At 37.3% G+C, this 19,147-nt stretch overlaps 1 protein-coding gene across 2 annotated transcripts in view; it reads left to right on the top strand.

Annotated features, from left to right (window-relative positions):
* Nucleotides 1-7,646, top strand: part of STXBP5L (syntaxin binding protein 5L) — a 488,800-nt gene extending 481,154 nt beyond the window's left edge. For both annotated transcript variants that reach the window (XM_015129967.3, XM_015129965.3), the window contains 4 exons: nt 466-631; nt 3,172-3,283; nt 6,007-6,227; nt 6,731-7,646. In XM_015129967.3, the coding sequence (XP_014985453.2) occupies nt 466-631; nt 3,172-3,283; nt 6,007-6,227; nt 6,731-6,772 (541 nt within the window). In that variant the 3' untranslated portion in view covers nt 6,773-7,646. The remainder of the gene's footprint in view (nt 1-465; nt 632-3,171; nt 3,284-6,006; nt 6,228-6,730) is intronic.
* Nucleotides 7,647-19,147: the final 11,501 nt, after the last annotated feature.

Genomic DNA, 19,147 nt, shown 5'->3' with positions numbered 1-19,147 from the left:
AGGAAAGGAAAAGAAAAAAAGAAAGTCTAGTTTATTACCACTGTGCCTTAAAGATAAGAAGAAACAACCAGGCCTGGTATGGTGGGTCATGCCTATAATCCCAGCACTTTAGGAGGCCAAGGCAGGTGGACCACTTGAAGTCAGGAGTTTGAGACAAGCCTGGCCAACATGGCAAAGCCCTGTCTCTACTAAAAATACAAAAATTAGCCAGGTGTGGTGGCACACGCCTGTAGTTCCAGCTACTCAGGAGGCTGAGGCGTGAGAATCACTTCAACCTGGAAGGCGAGATTGCAGTGAGCTAACTCCACTGCACTCCAGCTTGGGTGATAGAGCAAGACAAATATAAAAATTATAATTAAAAAAAGAAACAACCATAAAATAATAGAATAAAAATTGCTGTTTTTATGTAAAGATCTGCTTCTAATAACCTGCATATGATATATGGATTTACTTTTTTCCATTCAGCCTACCTAGTCTTCGCCCAATGTTGGATGTTAATTATTTGCCACTGACAGACATGAGGATAGCACGAACATTTTGTTTTACCAATGAAGGACAGGCATTATACCTCGTCTCTCCTACAGAAATTCAGCGGTTAACATACAGCCAAGAAATGTGTGATAATCTACAGGTAGGTCAGGAGGTACATTTATGAAAAAGACATTGGACATGGTTGAGAGAATGAGAAAGATGTCTAAAAACTAAAATATTATTAAGTCAGACAATAAACATGCCTTTCCAATAACATGTTTTGAACATATATTCTTCATTTTGAGCCTACCAACTTCTAGTATAGTTCTAGGTATTGCACAGAAATGATAAGAGGGAGACAATGCAAAGATCATTCACATTAATAGCTAATCTTTTTATTTATTTATTTTATTGTTTTTGTCCATGGAGAATCTTATGAAAGATTATAAACTCTCCCGTCAGGGTGGAAAATATGTATGTACATACAAAAACTTTCCATACCATTCAGGGAGTTCAAGAACTCTTGAAGAAACCTTGTGATTAAGGGACACACAAAACAAACATATGTCCTGTGGGTTAGAATTGAGCATTTGCCTTTGATTGTAGCAGTAAGCATAGCCTAGAAACAGAATAGATATAAATGTCTAACCTTGCGTAAGAATGGTCACAACATTTTTTAAAAGCATCTTGGACATTTAACTAGTTAAACCCCCTCATTTTACAAATAAGAAAACTAAAACATATTTATTATAATATAGGGGTTAAGAGCATAAGCTCTGAACTACTCAAGTTGTATTTTGGCTCCTCCATTTGTGTGACTTTGGGCATTTTACTTAACTTATCTGTACACTCTACTTTGGAGCATTGTTGTCAGAATTTAGTAAGAATTCATGTAAAGGACTGAGCTCCGTGCCTGGAATATAGTATGTTTTTTTAAAAATAAATAATAATAAATATTAGTATCATCACCATTGTCATTCTACAGATATTTATTGAGTTTTTACTATATGCCTAATACTTGGCTAGACTCTAGGAACATGCTAATAAATAAGAAACAAGTCCCTGCCTGTCAGTGTGGAGAGACAGAAGTAAACAGACAATCACACTACTCTGTGGAAACTGCTATATATGGCTGTGCCAGTACTGGGGAGACATAGAAGGAGGACACCTGGGTTGATGGAGCAGAAGGGAGGCAGTTTAACCAGTTGACTTTCTAACGTGCTTTTTAAAAATTTTGTGACTATCCTTACTCAAGGGTAGATAAACCTTTACAGCTATCCTGTTTCTAGTCTATGCATACTGCTACAATCAGAGACAAATGCCCAATTCTAACTCACTGGATATATATTTATTTTGTGTGTCCCTTAATCAAAAGAAGTTAGAGAAGGATTATGGGCACAACTGACTTCCAAATGGTAAATAGGAGTCATCCAGGTGACTGAATGGTTGGGGATGAAAAAGGTAAGATACTTTAGACAGAAGTCGTGGCATGCAAAAGCCTCAGGGCTAAGGAAACTGCCAAGAAAGTGCAGAATTGGGAAGTGAAAAGAGTGGAGGTGTTGTGCTGGAGAATTAGTCGAGTAGATCTTGCAGCCCCTTGTAAGCTCCCTAAGGAATCTATTATAGCATTTAACCCAAGGGCAGTGGTAAGTCATTAAAAAGTTTTAGCAGATTTGTTTATTAAAATAAATATTCTGGTTAGTATGGCAGTTGGTTTTCAGGAAGCATGAGGATGGAGAAAAGTTAGCAGATTCAATAGCTATAAAGTGTAATCAGTTGGATTTAGGGTTATTAGATATAGGAGTGAAGGAAAGGAAGGAATTAGTCATTTCTCGGTTTCTGGCTTGGGGAACCAAATAGATGATGGTGCCATTTCCAAAGAGAAGGGCTTCAGGAGGAGGAGCACAAGTCTCAGTAGAGGTAAGGGGAGATGATGAAGTTAAAATCATACTGGAAGTTTGTAGGAAACCAATATTAGGTCACAGATCTCCTGACTCAGTCTAAGTTCCTTTCTCCACACTGATGGTTCTTAAACTCTGGTTAAGAACCTTGCAAGTCTGGTAAAAATATAGATAATGAGAGTACATCTATGTAGATTCTGATTTCATATATGTGGAATGCAGCCTAGATATGTGCATTTCTAACAAGCATTTCTCTAGTCATTGTAAAGCTCACCAAATATTGAAAACAATTGTACTTCACCCTATACAGTAGCTGCCTATTTTGACTCATTTAAATTATCTTTAATCATTTTATAATTTTGTACTCCTACAAAAATAGATCCAACCTTCCACATACCACCAAAGCTTTCCTATTTCATAGGGCAGTCTATGCTTGGTTCAGGGAAGGGTACCAGGATAAAAAAGAGGCTATAGTGACTGAAAAGGGATCAGAAGTCTAGTAGTAATTATTGAGCACAGGTGGAAATTAATCCTAGGGTAGATATACTAGCTTCCCATACTTTGGTGGAGGGAAGAAGAGAAGAGGACAGATAAAGGAAAATTTTAGAATGTTTGTTACTATAGAAGGGGAGGAATAAAAGAAATGCCAGAGGGAGAACTGTGAGCACAGCAAAAATCACCATGAAAATACATGAAAAGCACACTGTTTTTTTTTCATGATGTCTCCTAATATACCACAGTGTTACCTTTTTGTATATTAATTGATTTTTTAATGCTTTTTTCTTTGAATTTGATACAGGACATGCTAGGAGATTTGTTTACTCCCATAGAGACACCAGAAGCTCAAAACAGAGGCTTTCTTAAGGGACTGTTTGGTGGAAGTGGACAAACATTTGACAGAGAAGAGCTCTGTGAGTAAATTCCTGATTGTAAAAATGTATTGCAAAATAGAAGACATGTTTCTGTGTATGTGTATGTGCGTGTATAACTTAATGTAATATGTGATCTCAAATTCTAGACTACATATTTTTTGCTTCTTAAAGTTTGAATATTTGTTTCCTTCTGTACCAGAAAAATTATTTGCGTTTACCAAACATGAAAAAAGTGGTCACTTCATATTAGGAAATTGTGTAACAAAAATGATATATATAATTCATACAAATAATGAGCAAGTTAATAAATATCTCATTTACAAGTAGATCATACCTGCATGGCAATGTGAAGGTATTCAAAAAAGTCTAGAAAAAAGATTTTTGAATCTGCCTGACTTTAACCACTGCTGGAAAACAGATTCCTTATTCAGAATGTAAGATTTACCAATCCTACAGAATAAATTACTTAAAAAATCTACCAGTGAGACTTTGATAAACAAAATCGAAAAGTATTACTGTTTATCAAAGTCTCACTGGTAGATTATTTATTTATTTATTTATTTGAGACAGAGTCTTGCTCTGTCACCCAGGCTGGAGTGCAGTGGCCTGATCTCGGCTCACTGAAACCTCTGCCTCCCAGCTTCAAGCGATTCTCCTGCCTCAGCCTCCCAAGTAGCTGGGATTACAGGAGCCCACCATGCTGGGCTAATTTTTGCGTTTTTAGTAGAGACGAGGTTTCGCTATGTTGGCTAGGTTGGTCTCGAACTCCTGACCTCAGGTGACCTGCCCACCTCACCCTTCCAAAGTGCTGGGATTACAGGCATGAGCCACAGCGCCCAGCCTCACTGGTAGATTTTTAAATAATAGGAAGATACTAGGGAAAATTTTCAGAGAGAAGGTATGAATATATTTTCCAGAATATCCTACCATCATTTGGTAGTATAGATCAAAATTCTCTTTCTCTGGAACTTTTAACTATGCAAAAACATCTAGGTCCCTTCATACAATAGAATATTATTTGGCCATGAAAAGGAATGAAGTACTGATACATGGTACAACATGGATAACCTTGAAAACATCTTGCTAAGTGAAAGAAGCCAGACAAAAAAAGGTCACATATTGTATGATTCCATTTATATAAAAGGTCTAGAATTCAGAGAGACTGAAAGTAGATTAATGATTGCCAGGGGCTGAGGCAAGGAAGGAACAGGGAGTGGCTGCCAATGAGCATGGGGTTTCTTTTTGGAGTAACGTATGTGTTCTGCAATCAGATAGTGGTGATGGTCCTACAACTTTGTGAATACACTAAAAACAAGTGAATTGTACACTTTAAATGGATAAATGTTATGTGAATTATATCTCAATAAGGCTCTTATTTTTAAAAAATTAGATTCCATCAATTCTTATTAAAAAAAAAATCTAGAATCCATTCCAGTATTACATCCTTGGGAATTCTAACTAAATTTTTTCTGCCAAAATAGCTGTTTTTTCCTTAAAAAAAAAAAATTTAAAAGACAGAATCTCACTTGGTTGCCCAGGCTTTAGAGTAAAGTGGCACAATCATAACTCACTGCAGCCTCAAACTCCTGGGCTCAAGTGATCCTCCTGCCTCAACCGCCTGGGTAGCTAGGACTACAGGCACATACTTCTATGCTTGGCTAATTTTTGATAGCTGTTTTTCAATTAAAAAATATTTTTCTTTATTGAGCGCTGCTGTGGTGGTATGCACTTGTAGTCCCAGCTACTTGGGAGGCTGAGGTGGGAGGATTTCTTGATGCCATGAATTCGAGTCAGGCCTGGGCAACATAGCAAGACCCTGTCGATAGAAATTTTTTTTCACTTCATTGAAATTGAATAAAACTGAGCTTTGTAGGTGACTGAGAAATTCTTTTAGTCTTTTAGAAATCACATTTTTTTTTTTTTTTTTGAGACAAAGTCTCACTCTGTCACCCAGGCTGGAGTGCAGTGGCATGGTCTCGGCTCACAACCTCCACCTCCCTGGTTCAAGAGATTCTCGTGCCTCAGTCTCCTAAGTAGCTGGGACTACAGGCACATGTTACCACTCCCAGCTAATTTTGTATTTTTAGTAGAGACAGGGTTTCACCATGTTGGCCAGGATGGTCTGGAATTCCTGACCTCAAGTGATCTGCCTGCTTCAGCCTCCCAAAGTGTTGGGATTACAGGCGTGAGCCACTGTGCCCAGCCACAAATTTTTAACATATGTAACTTATATGGGTAAATGTTATGTTTGTTTTATAAGTCAAATTTTTAACATATGTAACCATCATTCATATATTCATATACCCCATTTTTCAGTGTTTACGGAGAGAGAGAGAGATAGAAAGACAGAGGAAGAGAACCTGAGGCCTAGAAAGGCTTATATATGAAGGTGAACAGAGAAGTCTGAAATAAAAATTTAGGCAGAAATTTAAGCAAATGATCAGGCCTAAGCTTGGAAGAGATATTAATATGGCTTAAATATGAAGTCACATATGTGAATATTCCAATTCAGCATCAAGAAATGCAATTATGCCATATTGTATGGAACACACACACATACAAAAGGCCTATGATAACAATGTATCTCACTGTCTCTTTCTTAGCATTTTTCTTAAGTGCTAACATCTCCAAACACATATATGATGCTCTTTTAATGAGAATTATGACAGTAGAATGCAATGTTAGTTCTTTGTCTTGGTGACAAGCTTGACTGTTTGAATTACTGACAAAATGTTTTAAATTGCTATTGCTTATATTCTCAGTTGGGGAAGCTTCAGCAGGAAAAGCATCCCGCAGCCTTGCGCAACACATTCCTGGACCAGGTAGTATAGAAGGGATGAAAGGCGCTGCTGGAGGGGTGATGGGAGAGCTGACCCGTGCACGAATCGCACTTGATGAAAGAGGACAGAGGCTAGGAGAGCTGGAAGAGAAAACTGCAGGCATGATGACCAGTGCAGAAGCATTTTCCAAACATGCACATGAGGTAAACTGCCTAAGTAAATACAGACATCTTCATACAGGAGTAACTTTAAGCATTTAGGCTCTGAACAAGAACGCTTAAACAGAGATCCACATAAGTAATCCTATATGAGAATCATGGTAGCCTGGATCTCTTCTAAGTATTATAATTCCCCCAATGCTTGGGAGAGAAAAGGTTTTTTGTTTGTTTGTTTTTAAATACTTTAAGGTATCGATACTTATTTACCTTAGGGGATAAAGAAAATTATCCATTGATTCTCATACATCTGGGATCCACATCCTCCATTTTGTCTCAGTCATGAAAAATCATCTTCTATCAGCTGAGTCTTTACAGCTTATTTTTAAAATCTTTCTCATATGCACTTTATTTCACAAAATAAAAGAAGCCATTCAGTTTGATTATAAGTTTTGAGATTAGATTTGCATGATTAGCTCAAAAAGGCCTTGCTTTAAATAGCACTTTTAAAGTATTTTAGCATCTTATGGTGGCTATTTTTTTCTTTGCAGTTAATGCTGAAATACAAGGATAAGAAGTGGTACCAATTCTAACTTCTAAAGAAGCTGTGACTGCTTTGAGAAACCATATTCAGGGAAACCAAATTTATTCCCAGCATCACTATTCAACTGCTAGAAGCCAGTTTCTTCTACAAAATGTTCCATTTACAGTCAATCTGAAATTATCATAAAGGAGATGTATCAGAGACGCTGTACAACCCAAAGGCTGGAGCCCTGGTTAAAATCCCAAGATATGGCTGAATTTGCCTTTTCCCATGTGGAATGGAGCTATCATCTTGGCATGTCATTCGATAAGGATTTATATTTAGGAACTACGGGAAGTCCTCTTGATTTGAAAATTCCTGTACAAACAAAAGCATTAATGCACTTAATGAAAACAAATCTTTGCATGATAAATTAACATCTTAAGAGGAAAAGAAAAAAAAAAGCATGTTGTGATAGAAGAAAAAAAAAGATTCATGGTAAACTATTTCTATCAATTGGGCCACACTCAACAATTTAAAAAATCTGCATTTGAAGATGTCAGTGCATTTCAACTATATTTGCCATACCCAACTGAAAAGGAAAACAAAACAAAACAAGAACCCAGAGTTTTCTCCTCATCATTTTACTAGAACATTATTGAATTCTTATGGCAAGAGTCTGATTAATGTTCTCTCTCCATGTTTTACATCATTCACAGTTCTGTCATAATCAAATATTGCCAGTATAGTAAATTATTCCCAACACAATTATTTTCATTTCTATCACCTTCAGAATGGGTTGCTGTTTTTAGCACAAACCATGCAGGGTTGGGTCACCTCAAAGCATTTTCTTCAGCCTGGCTTGTACTCTATAGGGGAGTTGGTAGTAGGTTTGGGGAATCTATAGGAATAATAGTTAGCTATGAGAACTGACTTCACAAAAAGGGAAATTTCACACACCCCAATTTCAGTTTCTAAAGTGATATATTTTAAAAGCTTCATTTGTATCCTTGTCTGCCAGTTACACAGTATATTACTGTTCAAACCCAGTAGGGCCTGCAATCGAAAGGTGCTCTTGCAGCCTGACATTCACAAACCAAACCAGACAACCAAACTGGTCATTCTCTTTAGTGTGATTCAGTAAAACCTCAGTTAATGTTTTGGGAAAGGGATTCTGATTTATGACATTTCTGATTTACAAGGGCTTTCATTAGAAAATACCTTTCGGTTTGATATTTACCACTGGAAATCTTTATAAAATATAGTGATGTGTTTGCTATCTTGGCCTCAGTCATCATTATAGACAACAGAAATACATAAAGAGTTTAATGATACAAAATCAATGTTTTTGTCACTGGGTCAAATAATATAAGCCACCAGATTATGTCAATAGATGCCAAACACCTGTCCCTTATTAAAAACTCTTTTAAAGTTGGAATAAAGAATATCCTTAACATGATACAAGGTATCTATTGTAACTCACCAGAAAAGCACCAGAATCAAAACCAAATAGACACTACCATTTCACATGATTCTGGAAGTCAAAGTTATAGGAATGTATATATACATATTCCAGGACCCATCCTGTAATATGTTGTTTATTCAAAAAAATTTTTAATTATGGTTTTGGCTTATTGCATTTTTGTTAATCAAGGTCTTACTGGATTTACATTTGTGTTAAGACTTCACAATTTTCCTGAACTTCAGGTTATTTTATTAGCCAAAAAAACAGTATTTTTATTTCCTTTATAGTCTAATTTTTTGCCAGAAGTTGTACTTTCTAGCAAATGTTTCTAGTGGTACAATGTTCTCAGTAATTTTGAGAAAACAAAGATGAGTGAAAGAGTTAAGATAACGTACACTAGGACAGCATTTCTCAGAGTCCTTGAATCCTCTTGTTAAAAAAGCCTCTCTGTGAATCTCCCAGACTCCTGTGAACAGCCTTATGGTAACAGAATCCAGCTTGGAAACACAGATATTACATGACTGTATAATGTATAGAATTATAAAATTATATGTTAAAAATATTAAAGAAACTTAAGATTAGGATCTAGAAAACACTAGTGGCCAAATTGCAATGTATTATTTGTACCACCAGTTTCAAAGACTTAGTTTTCTGATTTTCAGAACAAATACTTTATCATTTCTGTATTTTAAAAAAAACCTAAAAGAGTAAAAAATTAGTTTATTTTAGAAATAATGAAATTCAGTCCAAAGTAGCAGTACCTTTGATGAGTATCTCTGAAGCCCTCAATAAGATTTAACTTGTTTTAACTTGATCTACATCGAGATTTCTCAATAGCGGCACTATTAGCTGAAAGTCTTTATTGTGGGGAACTGTCCTGTGTATTGCAGGATTTTAGCAACATCCCTGGCCTCTGTCTACTAGATGCCAGTAGGAACCTCCTAGTAACGACAATCGAAATGTCATGGCCAAAAGTGCTCCCAGTTTATAGCCACTATTCTACATCATATAAAGAGGTAGATTGTGTGAATATGTAATATATGTTGTATAAAACTGTACAATAAGTATACAATATCTTCGCAAGATAAATTATTATACCCAAAATTACATGTGTGGTTCATATGCAATAAAATACAATTTTGAAGAAAGCGTATAGGAATCAGTGAAAAATAACAACTACAGAATATTTTAAGGCACATAGAGAAAATATCAAAAAGGACATTATAGTATTTCACTGTAGAAGTGCTTAAAACTTTGGTCTCACTGAATAGATCAAAAGTTTATAATTAGCACACCAATTGGAAGTAAACAGGTGCTTCTAAAATGCTTGAAAAGAAAAGGCTCTTTGAAGTAGTTTAAACGTGTCTTTCAAAATTGTTTTTATAAGCCCTTCCTTAACGTAAGGGTACTTCATCTCACAAACTCCTGATTAGTGGAATCCAAATTAATGAGGTTTTACTGTATCAAAATTATTTTTATAATTCAAAGAGACAGCAATAAGAATCTAATGTGGATGTGATTTTTCTCTTTGAACATTTCTGTTCTGTTGCACTGACCTTAGCGTGTGCACACACACACACACATCGCCACCACTACCATCATCATCTTATCCTCACCTTTGGAAAATGAGTACTGTTGATCCATGTAATCCTTTGCATAGTCTCATCTTTCCTATCTTTCTTCTATTCTGGAACATAAGAAAAATACTCCTAGTAACGTGGACAATGATACAGAAAGTGACTCTGAGCCTTAGTTACCATCAAAATTACACTTTATCTGCTAAAGCGATATCAGAAGATAAGGCTTGCAAACCACAGTCCCAACAAGTTGACCTTGTCTCCCTATGACTTCCTCAAAAGATAAGGCCTTTTTAGTGGTACAGCAGAAAATGGGCCTTTTAATTTATTCATCTATGAGAAGCTAGAAGTACTTCTCTGATAATAACATGAGCAATAATCCCTACCTTGAAATCATCCATTAATCTTGGAGTTTGGAGGGAGGGATGATTGATTCCTCATTGGTTTTAATCGCCTACAAAAGCAGTACTACTGACTTTGCTTCTTACACTTCACTGAGCCCCAGACTTTAGGGCCCCAATCACTGTCAAGATCATTGTCCGATGGAACTTTGGAAGGACAGTGACAGAACTGAATGAGATGTTTTCCAGTGATTCAGTCACAAAGATAAGTCTTTCAAATCTTTTGAAAGTGATTCTCAAATTAATAAATCAAAATCCAACTATTTTCCCTCAAAGTTTTTAGGGATCTGAAAGGAAAAAGTTTACAGTTGGAGTCCCTTTTTATGTGACCAATGTACCAGTTTTAAAGGTACCATCTATACTTTATCTACATGAAGGGATCACCATGACTTTGAGAGAAAAAAGAATCAGATTAGGCTTAAGATTGGTTGAAGATTAAAATAGATTCTTACGTTCAAGCAGAAGGGAAAAATGAAGCCAATCTAGAAAAGTAAGCTAAACATCCTCTCCTTGGCTTAGGATCATTGGGACAAACTGGGAGTATATCTGTGTGATTACACCCTGCTGCTATGAGAAAAAAGAACTGTAACCTGACCATGTTGGCTCACACAGGGCAATGCCAAAAGAAGTCAAAACGTGGCCGGGCACGGTGGCTCAAGCCTGTAATCCCAGCACTTTGGGAGGCCGAGACGGGCGGATCACGAGTTCAGGAGATCGAGACTATCCTGGCTAATACGGTGAAACCCCATCTCTACTAAAAAATACAAAAAAACTAGCCGGGCGAGGTGGCGGGCGCCTGTAGTCCCAGCTACTCGGGAGGCTGAGGCAGGAGAATGGCATAAACCCGGGAGGCGGAGCTTGCAGTGAGCTGAGATCCGGCCACTGCACTCCAGCCTGGGCGACAGAGTGAGACTCCATCGCAGAAAAAAAAAAAAAGAAGTCAAAACGTATCAGGTCTTGGTCTCTGTGTCAGGAGAAATGTGGTAGCTTTCACAGCTTCTTCACCTGTGTCCTCTGTCACGCAACTCCATTTTTGGCTGGGTGCCATTTTTGGCTGGGTACTATTTCACATGCACACTGTCCTGGGTGCCAGAAATACTTGTGGTGTAACTGGTTTGAGCAGTACCTCTAATATGCACCATTCCAGGGAACATAGTTGTTAACATAACAAGTTTAGTGTGTGTATTTGCAGACAACATAGCCCTGAAAACATGAAATGTAGAATAGGTAAGGTCTGTCTCAGAAAAGGAGGAGGAAGTACCAATTTGGTGCAAGAAGATTGTGGTGAGGAAGGACATGGGAGCCACAGTGAAGTGAAAGAGGCTTTAAGGAATCAGATACACAGATGCTTTGATTTCCATATTTATCTAGAGGAGTGATTCTCAACCTTGGCTCTACATAAGAATCACCTCAGGAAATTTTAAAATTCCCAATTATATTAAAATCGTTTGGAGTGGGAACCAGATACCAATATTTGTGAAAGCTCCAAGGTGGTTCTAATATCCAGCCAAAGGTGATTATCACTGCTTTATGGCCAACTAAGGAAAACTTGTTTGTTTGCCTTGGCTGGTGCTCCAGCCCCAGTTCTGAGTGGTCAGGGAAGGCAAAATGTAAGATATTGTAATGGTATTTATTCTGGATGTCTCAAAGAACAAAAGTATTTGGGAATTTCTGACCAGGCAATGCCCCATTAACTCTTAATAACCGTCTTTGTGATAGTCTCCTATGTGACTTGTCCATCAATTATTCCAATTAAAAGGTCTAGGTTTTTTTTTTTTCAACTGTCTTACACATGTGACATCACAAGTTACCAGAAGTAGCACAGTACATACAACAGCATATAAAGCTAAGTGGAAAACTAATTCTTCATATTTAGACAGTGGAAATTCTCAAAACAATCATTTGCTAAATTAGGTCCAAATTTATTATTCATTCTTCTTCTGGAGGAGACATAGGTACCAGGTACCTGTTCTGTTGTAGGTATATTTCACTGGACTTGGTCTTAGCAAAAAGGAAGAACAAATCTTCCTTTTTGATTGTTATCTCAATCAAAAGCTCCCAGGGCCACTTGGATTTATTTGCTTAGTTTGGACATATGTTTAAAGGAAAAGAATACCTGTAACTTCCTGTATGACATCCAGTGCCCTGAAAGAGTGCTTACACCTTCAAAAAAGGAAAATCCAGCCTATCAAAGGCAGTAACGCATACTGAGAAGAAACTCAGAGTTATCGCCCTCATACTGCTTTCCCTCTGCTGTTGGCCCACCCTTCTTGACCGCAAAGCCAGAAAATAAACTAGGTGGTGGTTTTGGACAATTGTACACAGGATCAGAATCTCTAATAACCTATAATTTTTAGTACTTAATTATGTGATGTTTTATTCTAGGAAATAAGAAACAGATGACATCATTGATGTATCTTTCTTTCATCTTCAGAATTTTTGCATCTTTTCAGAAAATGACAAATTACTATTTTTCTGTTGCACTCAGCAATTGTGACTATACTTAACAAAATTCTTGTAGTCTGTAGAGATATCAATAAAATTGTATATGTTTGTACATAGATGCTCTCTTATGTCATGATGTCATGCACTAATGATTTTTGCCAAGATTACATATGGACAGAGGTAAGACCCATTTATAACACTATGAACTATGGTTTTGCAAAGTGTAATTGTTTTCAAAAGGCAGGGAGGGGGTGGGAGAGCAATGTACAGCAAATCTATCAAATACAACTTCCCAAAACTCACACGTTTTGCTAGAATTTATTAACCCAATAGCCATTCAAAATCTCCATCAATTTGAGGAAATGTGTTACTTTTTGTTGGAAAAATTTAAAGACAACTTTTGACGATGTTGATTGAAGTTCACCTTCAGTGAAGTACAAGTAAAAATAATTTGTTAATAATGCATCAAATGAAACCAAGGTGGATAAGATGTGCCTACAAACTTAACATACAGACCTTACTTCCTCACTTCTTTTCAGCTCAGGCTTTGTCCCCATCCAGGCAGAAAAATTAAGCTACTATGGGCTTATTCCAGCTCTTAGTAGTTATGATAAACATTCATTAACTCAAGACCTCCAACAGTTCTCGGAGAGTGTGCTCTCCTGCACCCCTGGCTTTCATAAGCATAGTTAATTCCTCTCCAGGCACTTTCCCCATATTTATCTATACTCTGGCTGTAAACAACTGACTTTATTCTTCCAAATCCTGTCTAATTTAATCTCAGGAAAATTTCCCCACCACAATTTTTTTCCTAATTTTAGTTCCATATAAAAATGGAAAAAAACAGCCAACCAACTCTAGGCTAAAAAATTTGTTGATTAAAAATACAAATATGCATACTGACACTTTAAAATACAAAGTCCTTTTCAGAATTTTTCTCTCTCAGAATTTCTTCAAGGGGATCCATTTACCTTATTTTTGAATTACAATAACTCAAGCTTCAGATACTTGCATTCAATATCTGAAATACTGTTTCGACTTCCTTTCTTCCTCCTTCCCTTCCTTCCTGTTTCTTCCTCACCCCCTCCCTCCCTCTGTTCCCTGCTGCCCTTTCCTCTCCTCCCTTCCTTCCTCCTTTCTTTCCTTTCATTCATTCACTCCAAAAGTCAGCCACACTCAAAAAGGTTGGTGATGGCATCGCCATACAAAGACTGCATTGGAGTAGGGTGAAAAGGAAACAGCCCACAAAAGACAGCACTGGAGTGAAGTGGCAGGGTCAACCCTTCAGTGGTCAGTGATGGTGTGTGATGTTGGCATTGGAACAGGGCAGAAGGCAGCCCAGTGGGGTCAGGAGGTTGGCTACATACAGGGCATTGAACAATTAACAAGAATACTGATACTATGGGAGCCAGGTTTCTCACTGATGGAGAACAAAGAAAGGAAAAATTAAAAGGGAAAGCTAGAATAAACCCTAGAGTATTAGATTACAATTGGAAGTATCAGTGTAAAGTTTTACATATATATAAAGTGTGTATATAATGTATACAAATATAGATGGGTATCGCTACATACTTTACATACATATGTGATAATAAAGATGTGTGTGTGCACATGTGCCTGCATAGTACATATATATTTCCTAATTCTGCACACCAAGAAGACAGGGAGCAAGCCCCTCACCCCCTGGAGCAATGAGCACAACTAGTGCCTGGATATTGATTTCCAATTATTCTCTGCTAAAAGGAACTGGAGTTCTCTGAAGAAATGTCTGATTTTAAGGTTAGAACATTTTTGTGTCAGAAAATAAAGTATTCAAAGAATAGGGACATGTCAAAAGGACACGGCAGCTACCTTAAAGGCTACACAGGACAAATCAGGTATAATTTGAGCATCAAGGCCAGGTGCAGTGGCTCATGCCTATAATCCCAGCACTTTGGGAGGCCAAGGAGGGAGGATTGCTTGAGACCAAAAATTCGAGACCAGCCTGGGTAACATAGCAAGACCCTGTCTCTACCCAAAATAATAATAATAATCATCATCATAATAATAACAAAAAGAAAAGAAAAAAGAAAAAGCATAACATGTCATAACAGAAATTTAGTAAGTACCCACTAGCCCACATTGATATAAATAAAAGCAGAAAGCGAAAACTCTTCCTTAAATAGAATATCAACAAATAAATAAATGTAGATGGAATTTTAAAATTACCATTTGGCAACCATTATCGTAATGACTTGGTCAACAAATACCAGTGGATGCTAAAACTAGTGAGGTAAAGTGGGACAGAGGAAGAGGATATTTCCACAGTCAAAGTATCTTCACAAAAAACATTTGCTAATCATAAAGAAAAATATAACTAGAGAAACATGGCAGACACCACCTTAATCAAGTTATCAAAGTTATCACCACCAGCAAGGGAACAAATCATCATGTGCAACCTGACAGGATGCAGTGAGTGAGAACCCACAACACCTCTGCAATATTCCTGCCAAAAATGCAGGATCAAGGTCTAATCATGAGGCAATAAACAAAATCAAATTGAATGACATTCTATAAAATATCTGCCCTCTATTAAACATTTTCAGTGTCCTAAAAGTCAGGGAAAGACGTGTTCCGGATTTAAAGAGACTATATGGTCATGACAACTAGGTGCAACTCTTGGTCTTGGATTGGACCCTTTTGCTATAAATGACATAACTGGAGAAATTAACAAAACCTGAGTGGTGATTTCTGACTTGATTGGGATTCTTGGTACTATTCTTCAAACTTTCACCTAGGTTTTAAATTATTCCAAAATAAAATTACAAAAATAAAATATTTCCAATCTTGCTGTATTACCTGTACTTCAATGGCATTGTCTTCTACCTTTCATAGCAAATGGACAGTTGCTTTGCAGCTTAAACAATGGTCTCGTGAGCTGGTTTGGGAATCCAACCATTATTTAAACATTTTTTTGAAATGTGTTTTAATTGCACAAATAATACATAAATGCATACTGTAATACTCATATGATAAATTTAGACAAGATCAAGTGAGTATTTCCTTTGGTTACCTCCTACTCATCGAAATTAACAAGTTATAGTTTGCTGTGTTTCCTTCTAAATATTTTTCTATGCTGCAACGTGCTTATTCATGTCTCTACTATGTCTCAGATCGTTCTATGTCAGTACCTATAATTCATTCTTTTTAACTCACTTATATTATCCCAAGGTGTCAATAAACCATAACTTGTTACCACTCTTTTACTAGTATTTAGATATTTTCCAGTCTCTTGATATTACAAACACGACTGCAGTGAACATTTGCACATGTGTTTTCCGTATGTGCAAGTGCTTAAGATGTTAATGTCAAGTGGAATTGCTGAATTAAACGGCATGCTCGTTCAAACAATTTAAATAGATGTTGACTAAATTATTCTTCTACCAGTGTATAAAAATTAGTTTCCTTTCATCTTCACCTATTTTCAAATATTTTTATTTTTTCACACTGTTAAAGATGAAAATGGCATCTTATTGTTTTAATTGGAATTTTTCTGATATGAAAAGGTTTATTCCTCAGTGAGGCTTTCTGCAGAGAGCAAGCCAACTTGAGAAAACAAGGAAGAGACTGGGTTTTTATTGTGGTCAGAAGGTGGGCCAGGGATTGCAGCATGGGGTTTGCATGGTTTGAAAATCCCACTGGCACCAAAGAAGGGAGCATCGGATTTCCTCTCAGCTTACTCAGATGTGGACAGAAGAGGAAGTGGGAGAATAGAGGCTCAAAACTTGTCAGCAAACATCAAAAGATGGAGTCAGACTCCACTACAGATCATTTGTCTATTGTTGATTTTTAAAATGTAGCTTAGCTTCTATGACTGATTTTTCCTTGCCTTGGAGTCTTCCTAGGAATTGTGTAGTCTCTCCCTCCTCCTCCCTGCAAGATTGGCTTCTGGGTTTAGGAGAAGGCTTACATTAACCCATGATAAAGGAGGAGGTGTGCTGGTCCTTGTCTTCCTCCCTGGATCCTCTGGGACTCAGTAACAGTGGCTGGTCTGTTGTGACCCTTGAGTACCTTCCACTGATATGTGCTGAAGTACAACTGGTGAATGTGGGGTTTGCTCTCACTCGGGGTTAGCACCATATGGTCCTCGCTCGCTAACTCAGCCTTACGTAGGCTATGGATCTGTTCTGAATTTGCTGTTGTGCCATGGCCCCTGGGTTAGACGGTTCAGTGTCTTTCACAATTTAACCTTATTGATGTCACTTTTTCATACTGAAAATTTTTCTTTATAATGTAGTCAAGTTTTATCTTTTACCTTTATGATTTTAGAACTTTGTTTTAAAGAAGGCTTTTATTTCTATAAAGTTATAAACATTCTCACATTTTTAAATTTACTTTCATAGCCTTCTTTTAAATATTTAGGCTTTTAATCCATCTGGAGTATTTTGTGAGCATTTGACATAGAGATCCAACCTGATATATTTTACCAATGGATACTCTTATCACTACGTCGCTGTTTATGAACAGCCTATCTTTCACTACTGATTTGAAATGACATTTTAATCATTTCTCATATATGTATAAGTCTGTTTCTTAAATTCTTTGTGTTTTTTTTTTTTTTTTTTTTTGAGATGGAGTCTTGCTCTGTCGCCCAGGCTGGAGTGCAGTGGCGTGATCTCGGCTGACTACAAGCTCCGCCTCCCGGGTTCACGCCATTCTCCTGCCTCAGCCTCCCGAGTAGCTGGGACTACAGGAGCCCGCCACCACGCCTGGCTAATTTTTTGTATTTTTAGTAGAGACGGGGTTTCACTGTGTTAGCCAGGATGGTCTCGATCTCCTGACCTCATGATCTGCCTGCCTCGGCCTCCCAAAGGGCTAGTATTACAGGCGTGAGCCACCATGCCCAGTCTAGTCTGTTTTAATACTCTTACTTGTCTATTTCTATCCCCTTATCAAGCTATTATATCTTTGTGATACATCCTAATATCTGATACAAATCTTTGTTATTTCTCAAGTTTGATAGGACTGTGTATTTTTTTCTTCAGGTGAGTTTTAAGATATTATCTATCTAAAAAATATAAAATCCTGATGAGACTTTGATGGAATTAAAGTTATAGATTAAAAATTAATGAAGTTTTTTGTTGGCATCGCTTCCTTTGGGACATCCTTATCTTTTTGTCACAACCATTTCCCTAATTTCTGTTAATTGTGCCTTCACTGTTTCTCAGGTTGCTTATCTACCATATCTCAAACAGCAGCAGTGTCAGCATTCCCAGGAAGGTAGTTATTCTGTAATTCCATTTATGTTCAATTTGAATTTCACTTCCAGTATTATCATTTTTTTACTTCTCTGGTACACTTTCATCTTTATTAGCCAACTTCCACTTTTGATTATCCATTTTTGTAGAAGGTGGATTTACCATTGGGAGACAAGCAATCAACACAACTACACTTTGCCATCTGTAAGTAAAGTGAATAACAGATGTGAAATGACCAATCATAGACAGCTTTTGGAAGAAGTGATGTAACTGGTCCTCATCATGATGCATGTATGAATTTCCTATTACTGCTACCAATTCCACAAACTTACTAGCTCAAAACAACTCAAATTATTATCTTGCAGTTCTAAAGGGCAGAAGTCCAAAATGGTCTTAACTGGGCCAGAGTCAATGTGTTGGCAGGGCTACATCCCTTCAAAAGGTTCTAGAAGAGAATCCACTTCCTTACCTTTTCCAATTTTTTGAGGGTTCCTGCATTCCTTGGCTCATGGACCATTCTTCCAACTTTAAAGCCAGCAGTGTAGCATTTTGCAATCTTTCTCTGTTTCTGTTGTCGTATCTTCCCTGACTCTGACCATCTGCTTCCCTTTTATAAAGACTCTGTTGATTACAATGGAACCATTCAGATAATCCAGGATAATCCCCCACCTCAAGATCTCTAACTTAATCACATGAACAAGGTCCCTTTTGCCATGTAATATAACAGTTCACAGATTTTAGGAATTAGGATGTGAACTTTGGGATGAGAGGCATTATTCTGCCTAACACAATGTGCATTTCTTATTTACACAGTGGTTGTGGTTTGAAGAACTATCAGTGAAGTTTGAATTTCATGCAGTTACTCACAGTTAATATCCACTGGTAACTGAAATTTGTACTGTGTTGCAGGGAAGACTCATGTTATTAAGTAAATCATAGTAACTGGGATTTCTGCATACCTGAATCATGCAAAATGGGGATGGTCTGTTTCAGGTCCAGCTGACAGGTCAAACGGAATGAGAAAATGCATGTGACTACACAGACTAGGCCACGGCTGCAGAGAATGAGGCAGAAGAGACTTTTGTTTGACCTCATGTTTGAAGAACACTCACAGGTAAACAGATTGAGCTTTCTCTTGTCCAAAATCTTTCAAGCCTACCAGAATACTGACAGCACTTCAGCTTTTAAGAAACATAGTACAGTGGGGCGTGCCGAAGATGGCCGAATAGGAAGAGCTCCAGCCTCCAGCTCTCAGTGTGAGCAACACAGAAGACGGGTGATTTCTGCATTTTCAACTGAGGTACTGGGATCATCTCACTG

Source organism: Macaca mulatta, chromosome 2, assembly GCF_049350105.2.
Source record: "Macaca mulatta isolate MMU2019108-1 chromosome 2, T2T-MMU8v2.0, whole genome shotgun sequence".
NCBI classification, from domain to species: Eukaryota; Metazoa; Chordata; class Mammalia; order Primates; family Cercopithecidae; genus Macaca; species Macaca mulatta.
The sequence above is the reverse complement of the archived record's forward strand: the minus strand, read 5'-3'. Positions and strand labels throughout refer to the sequence as shown.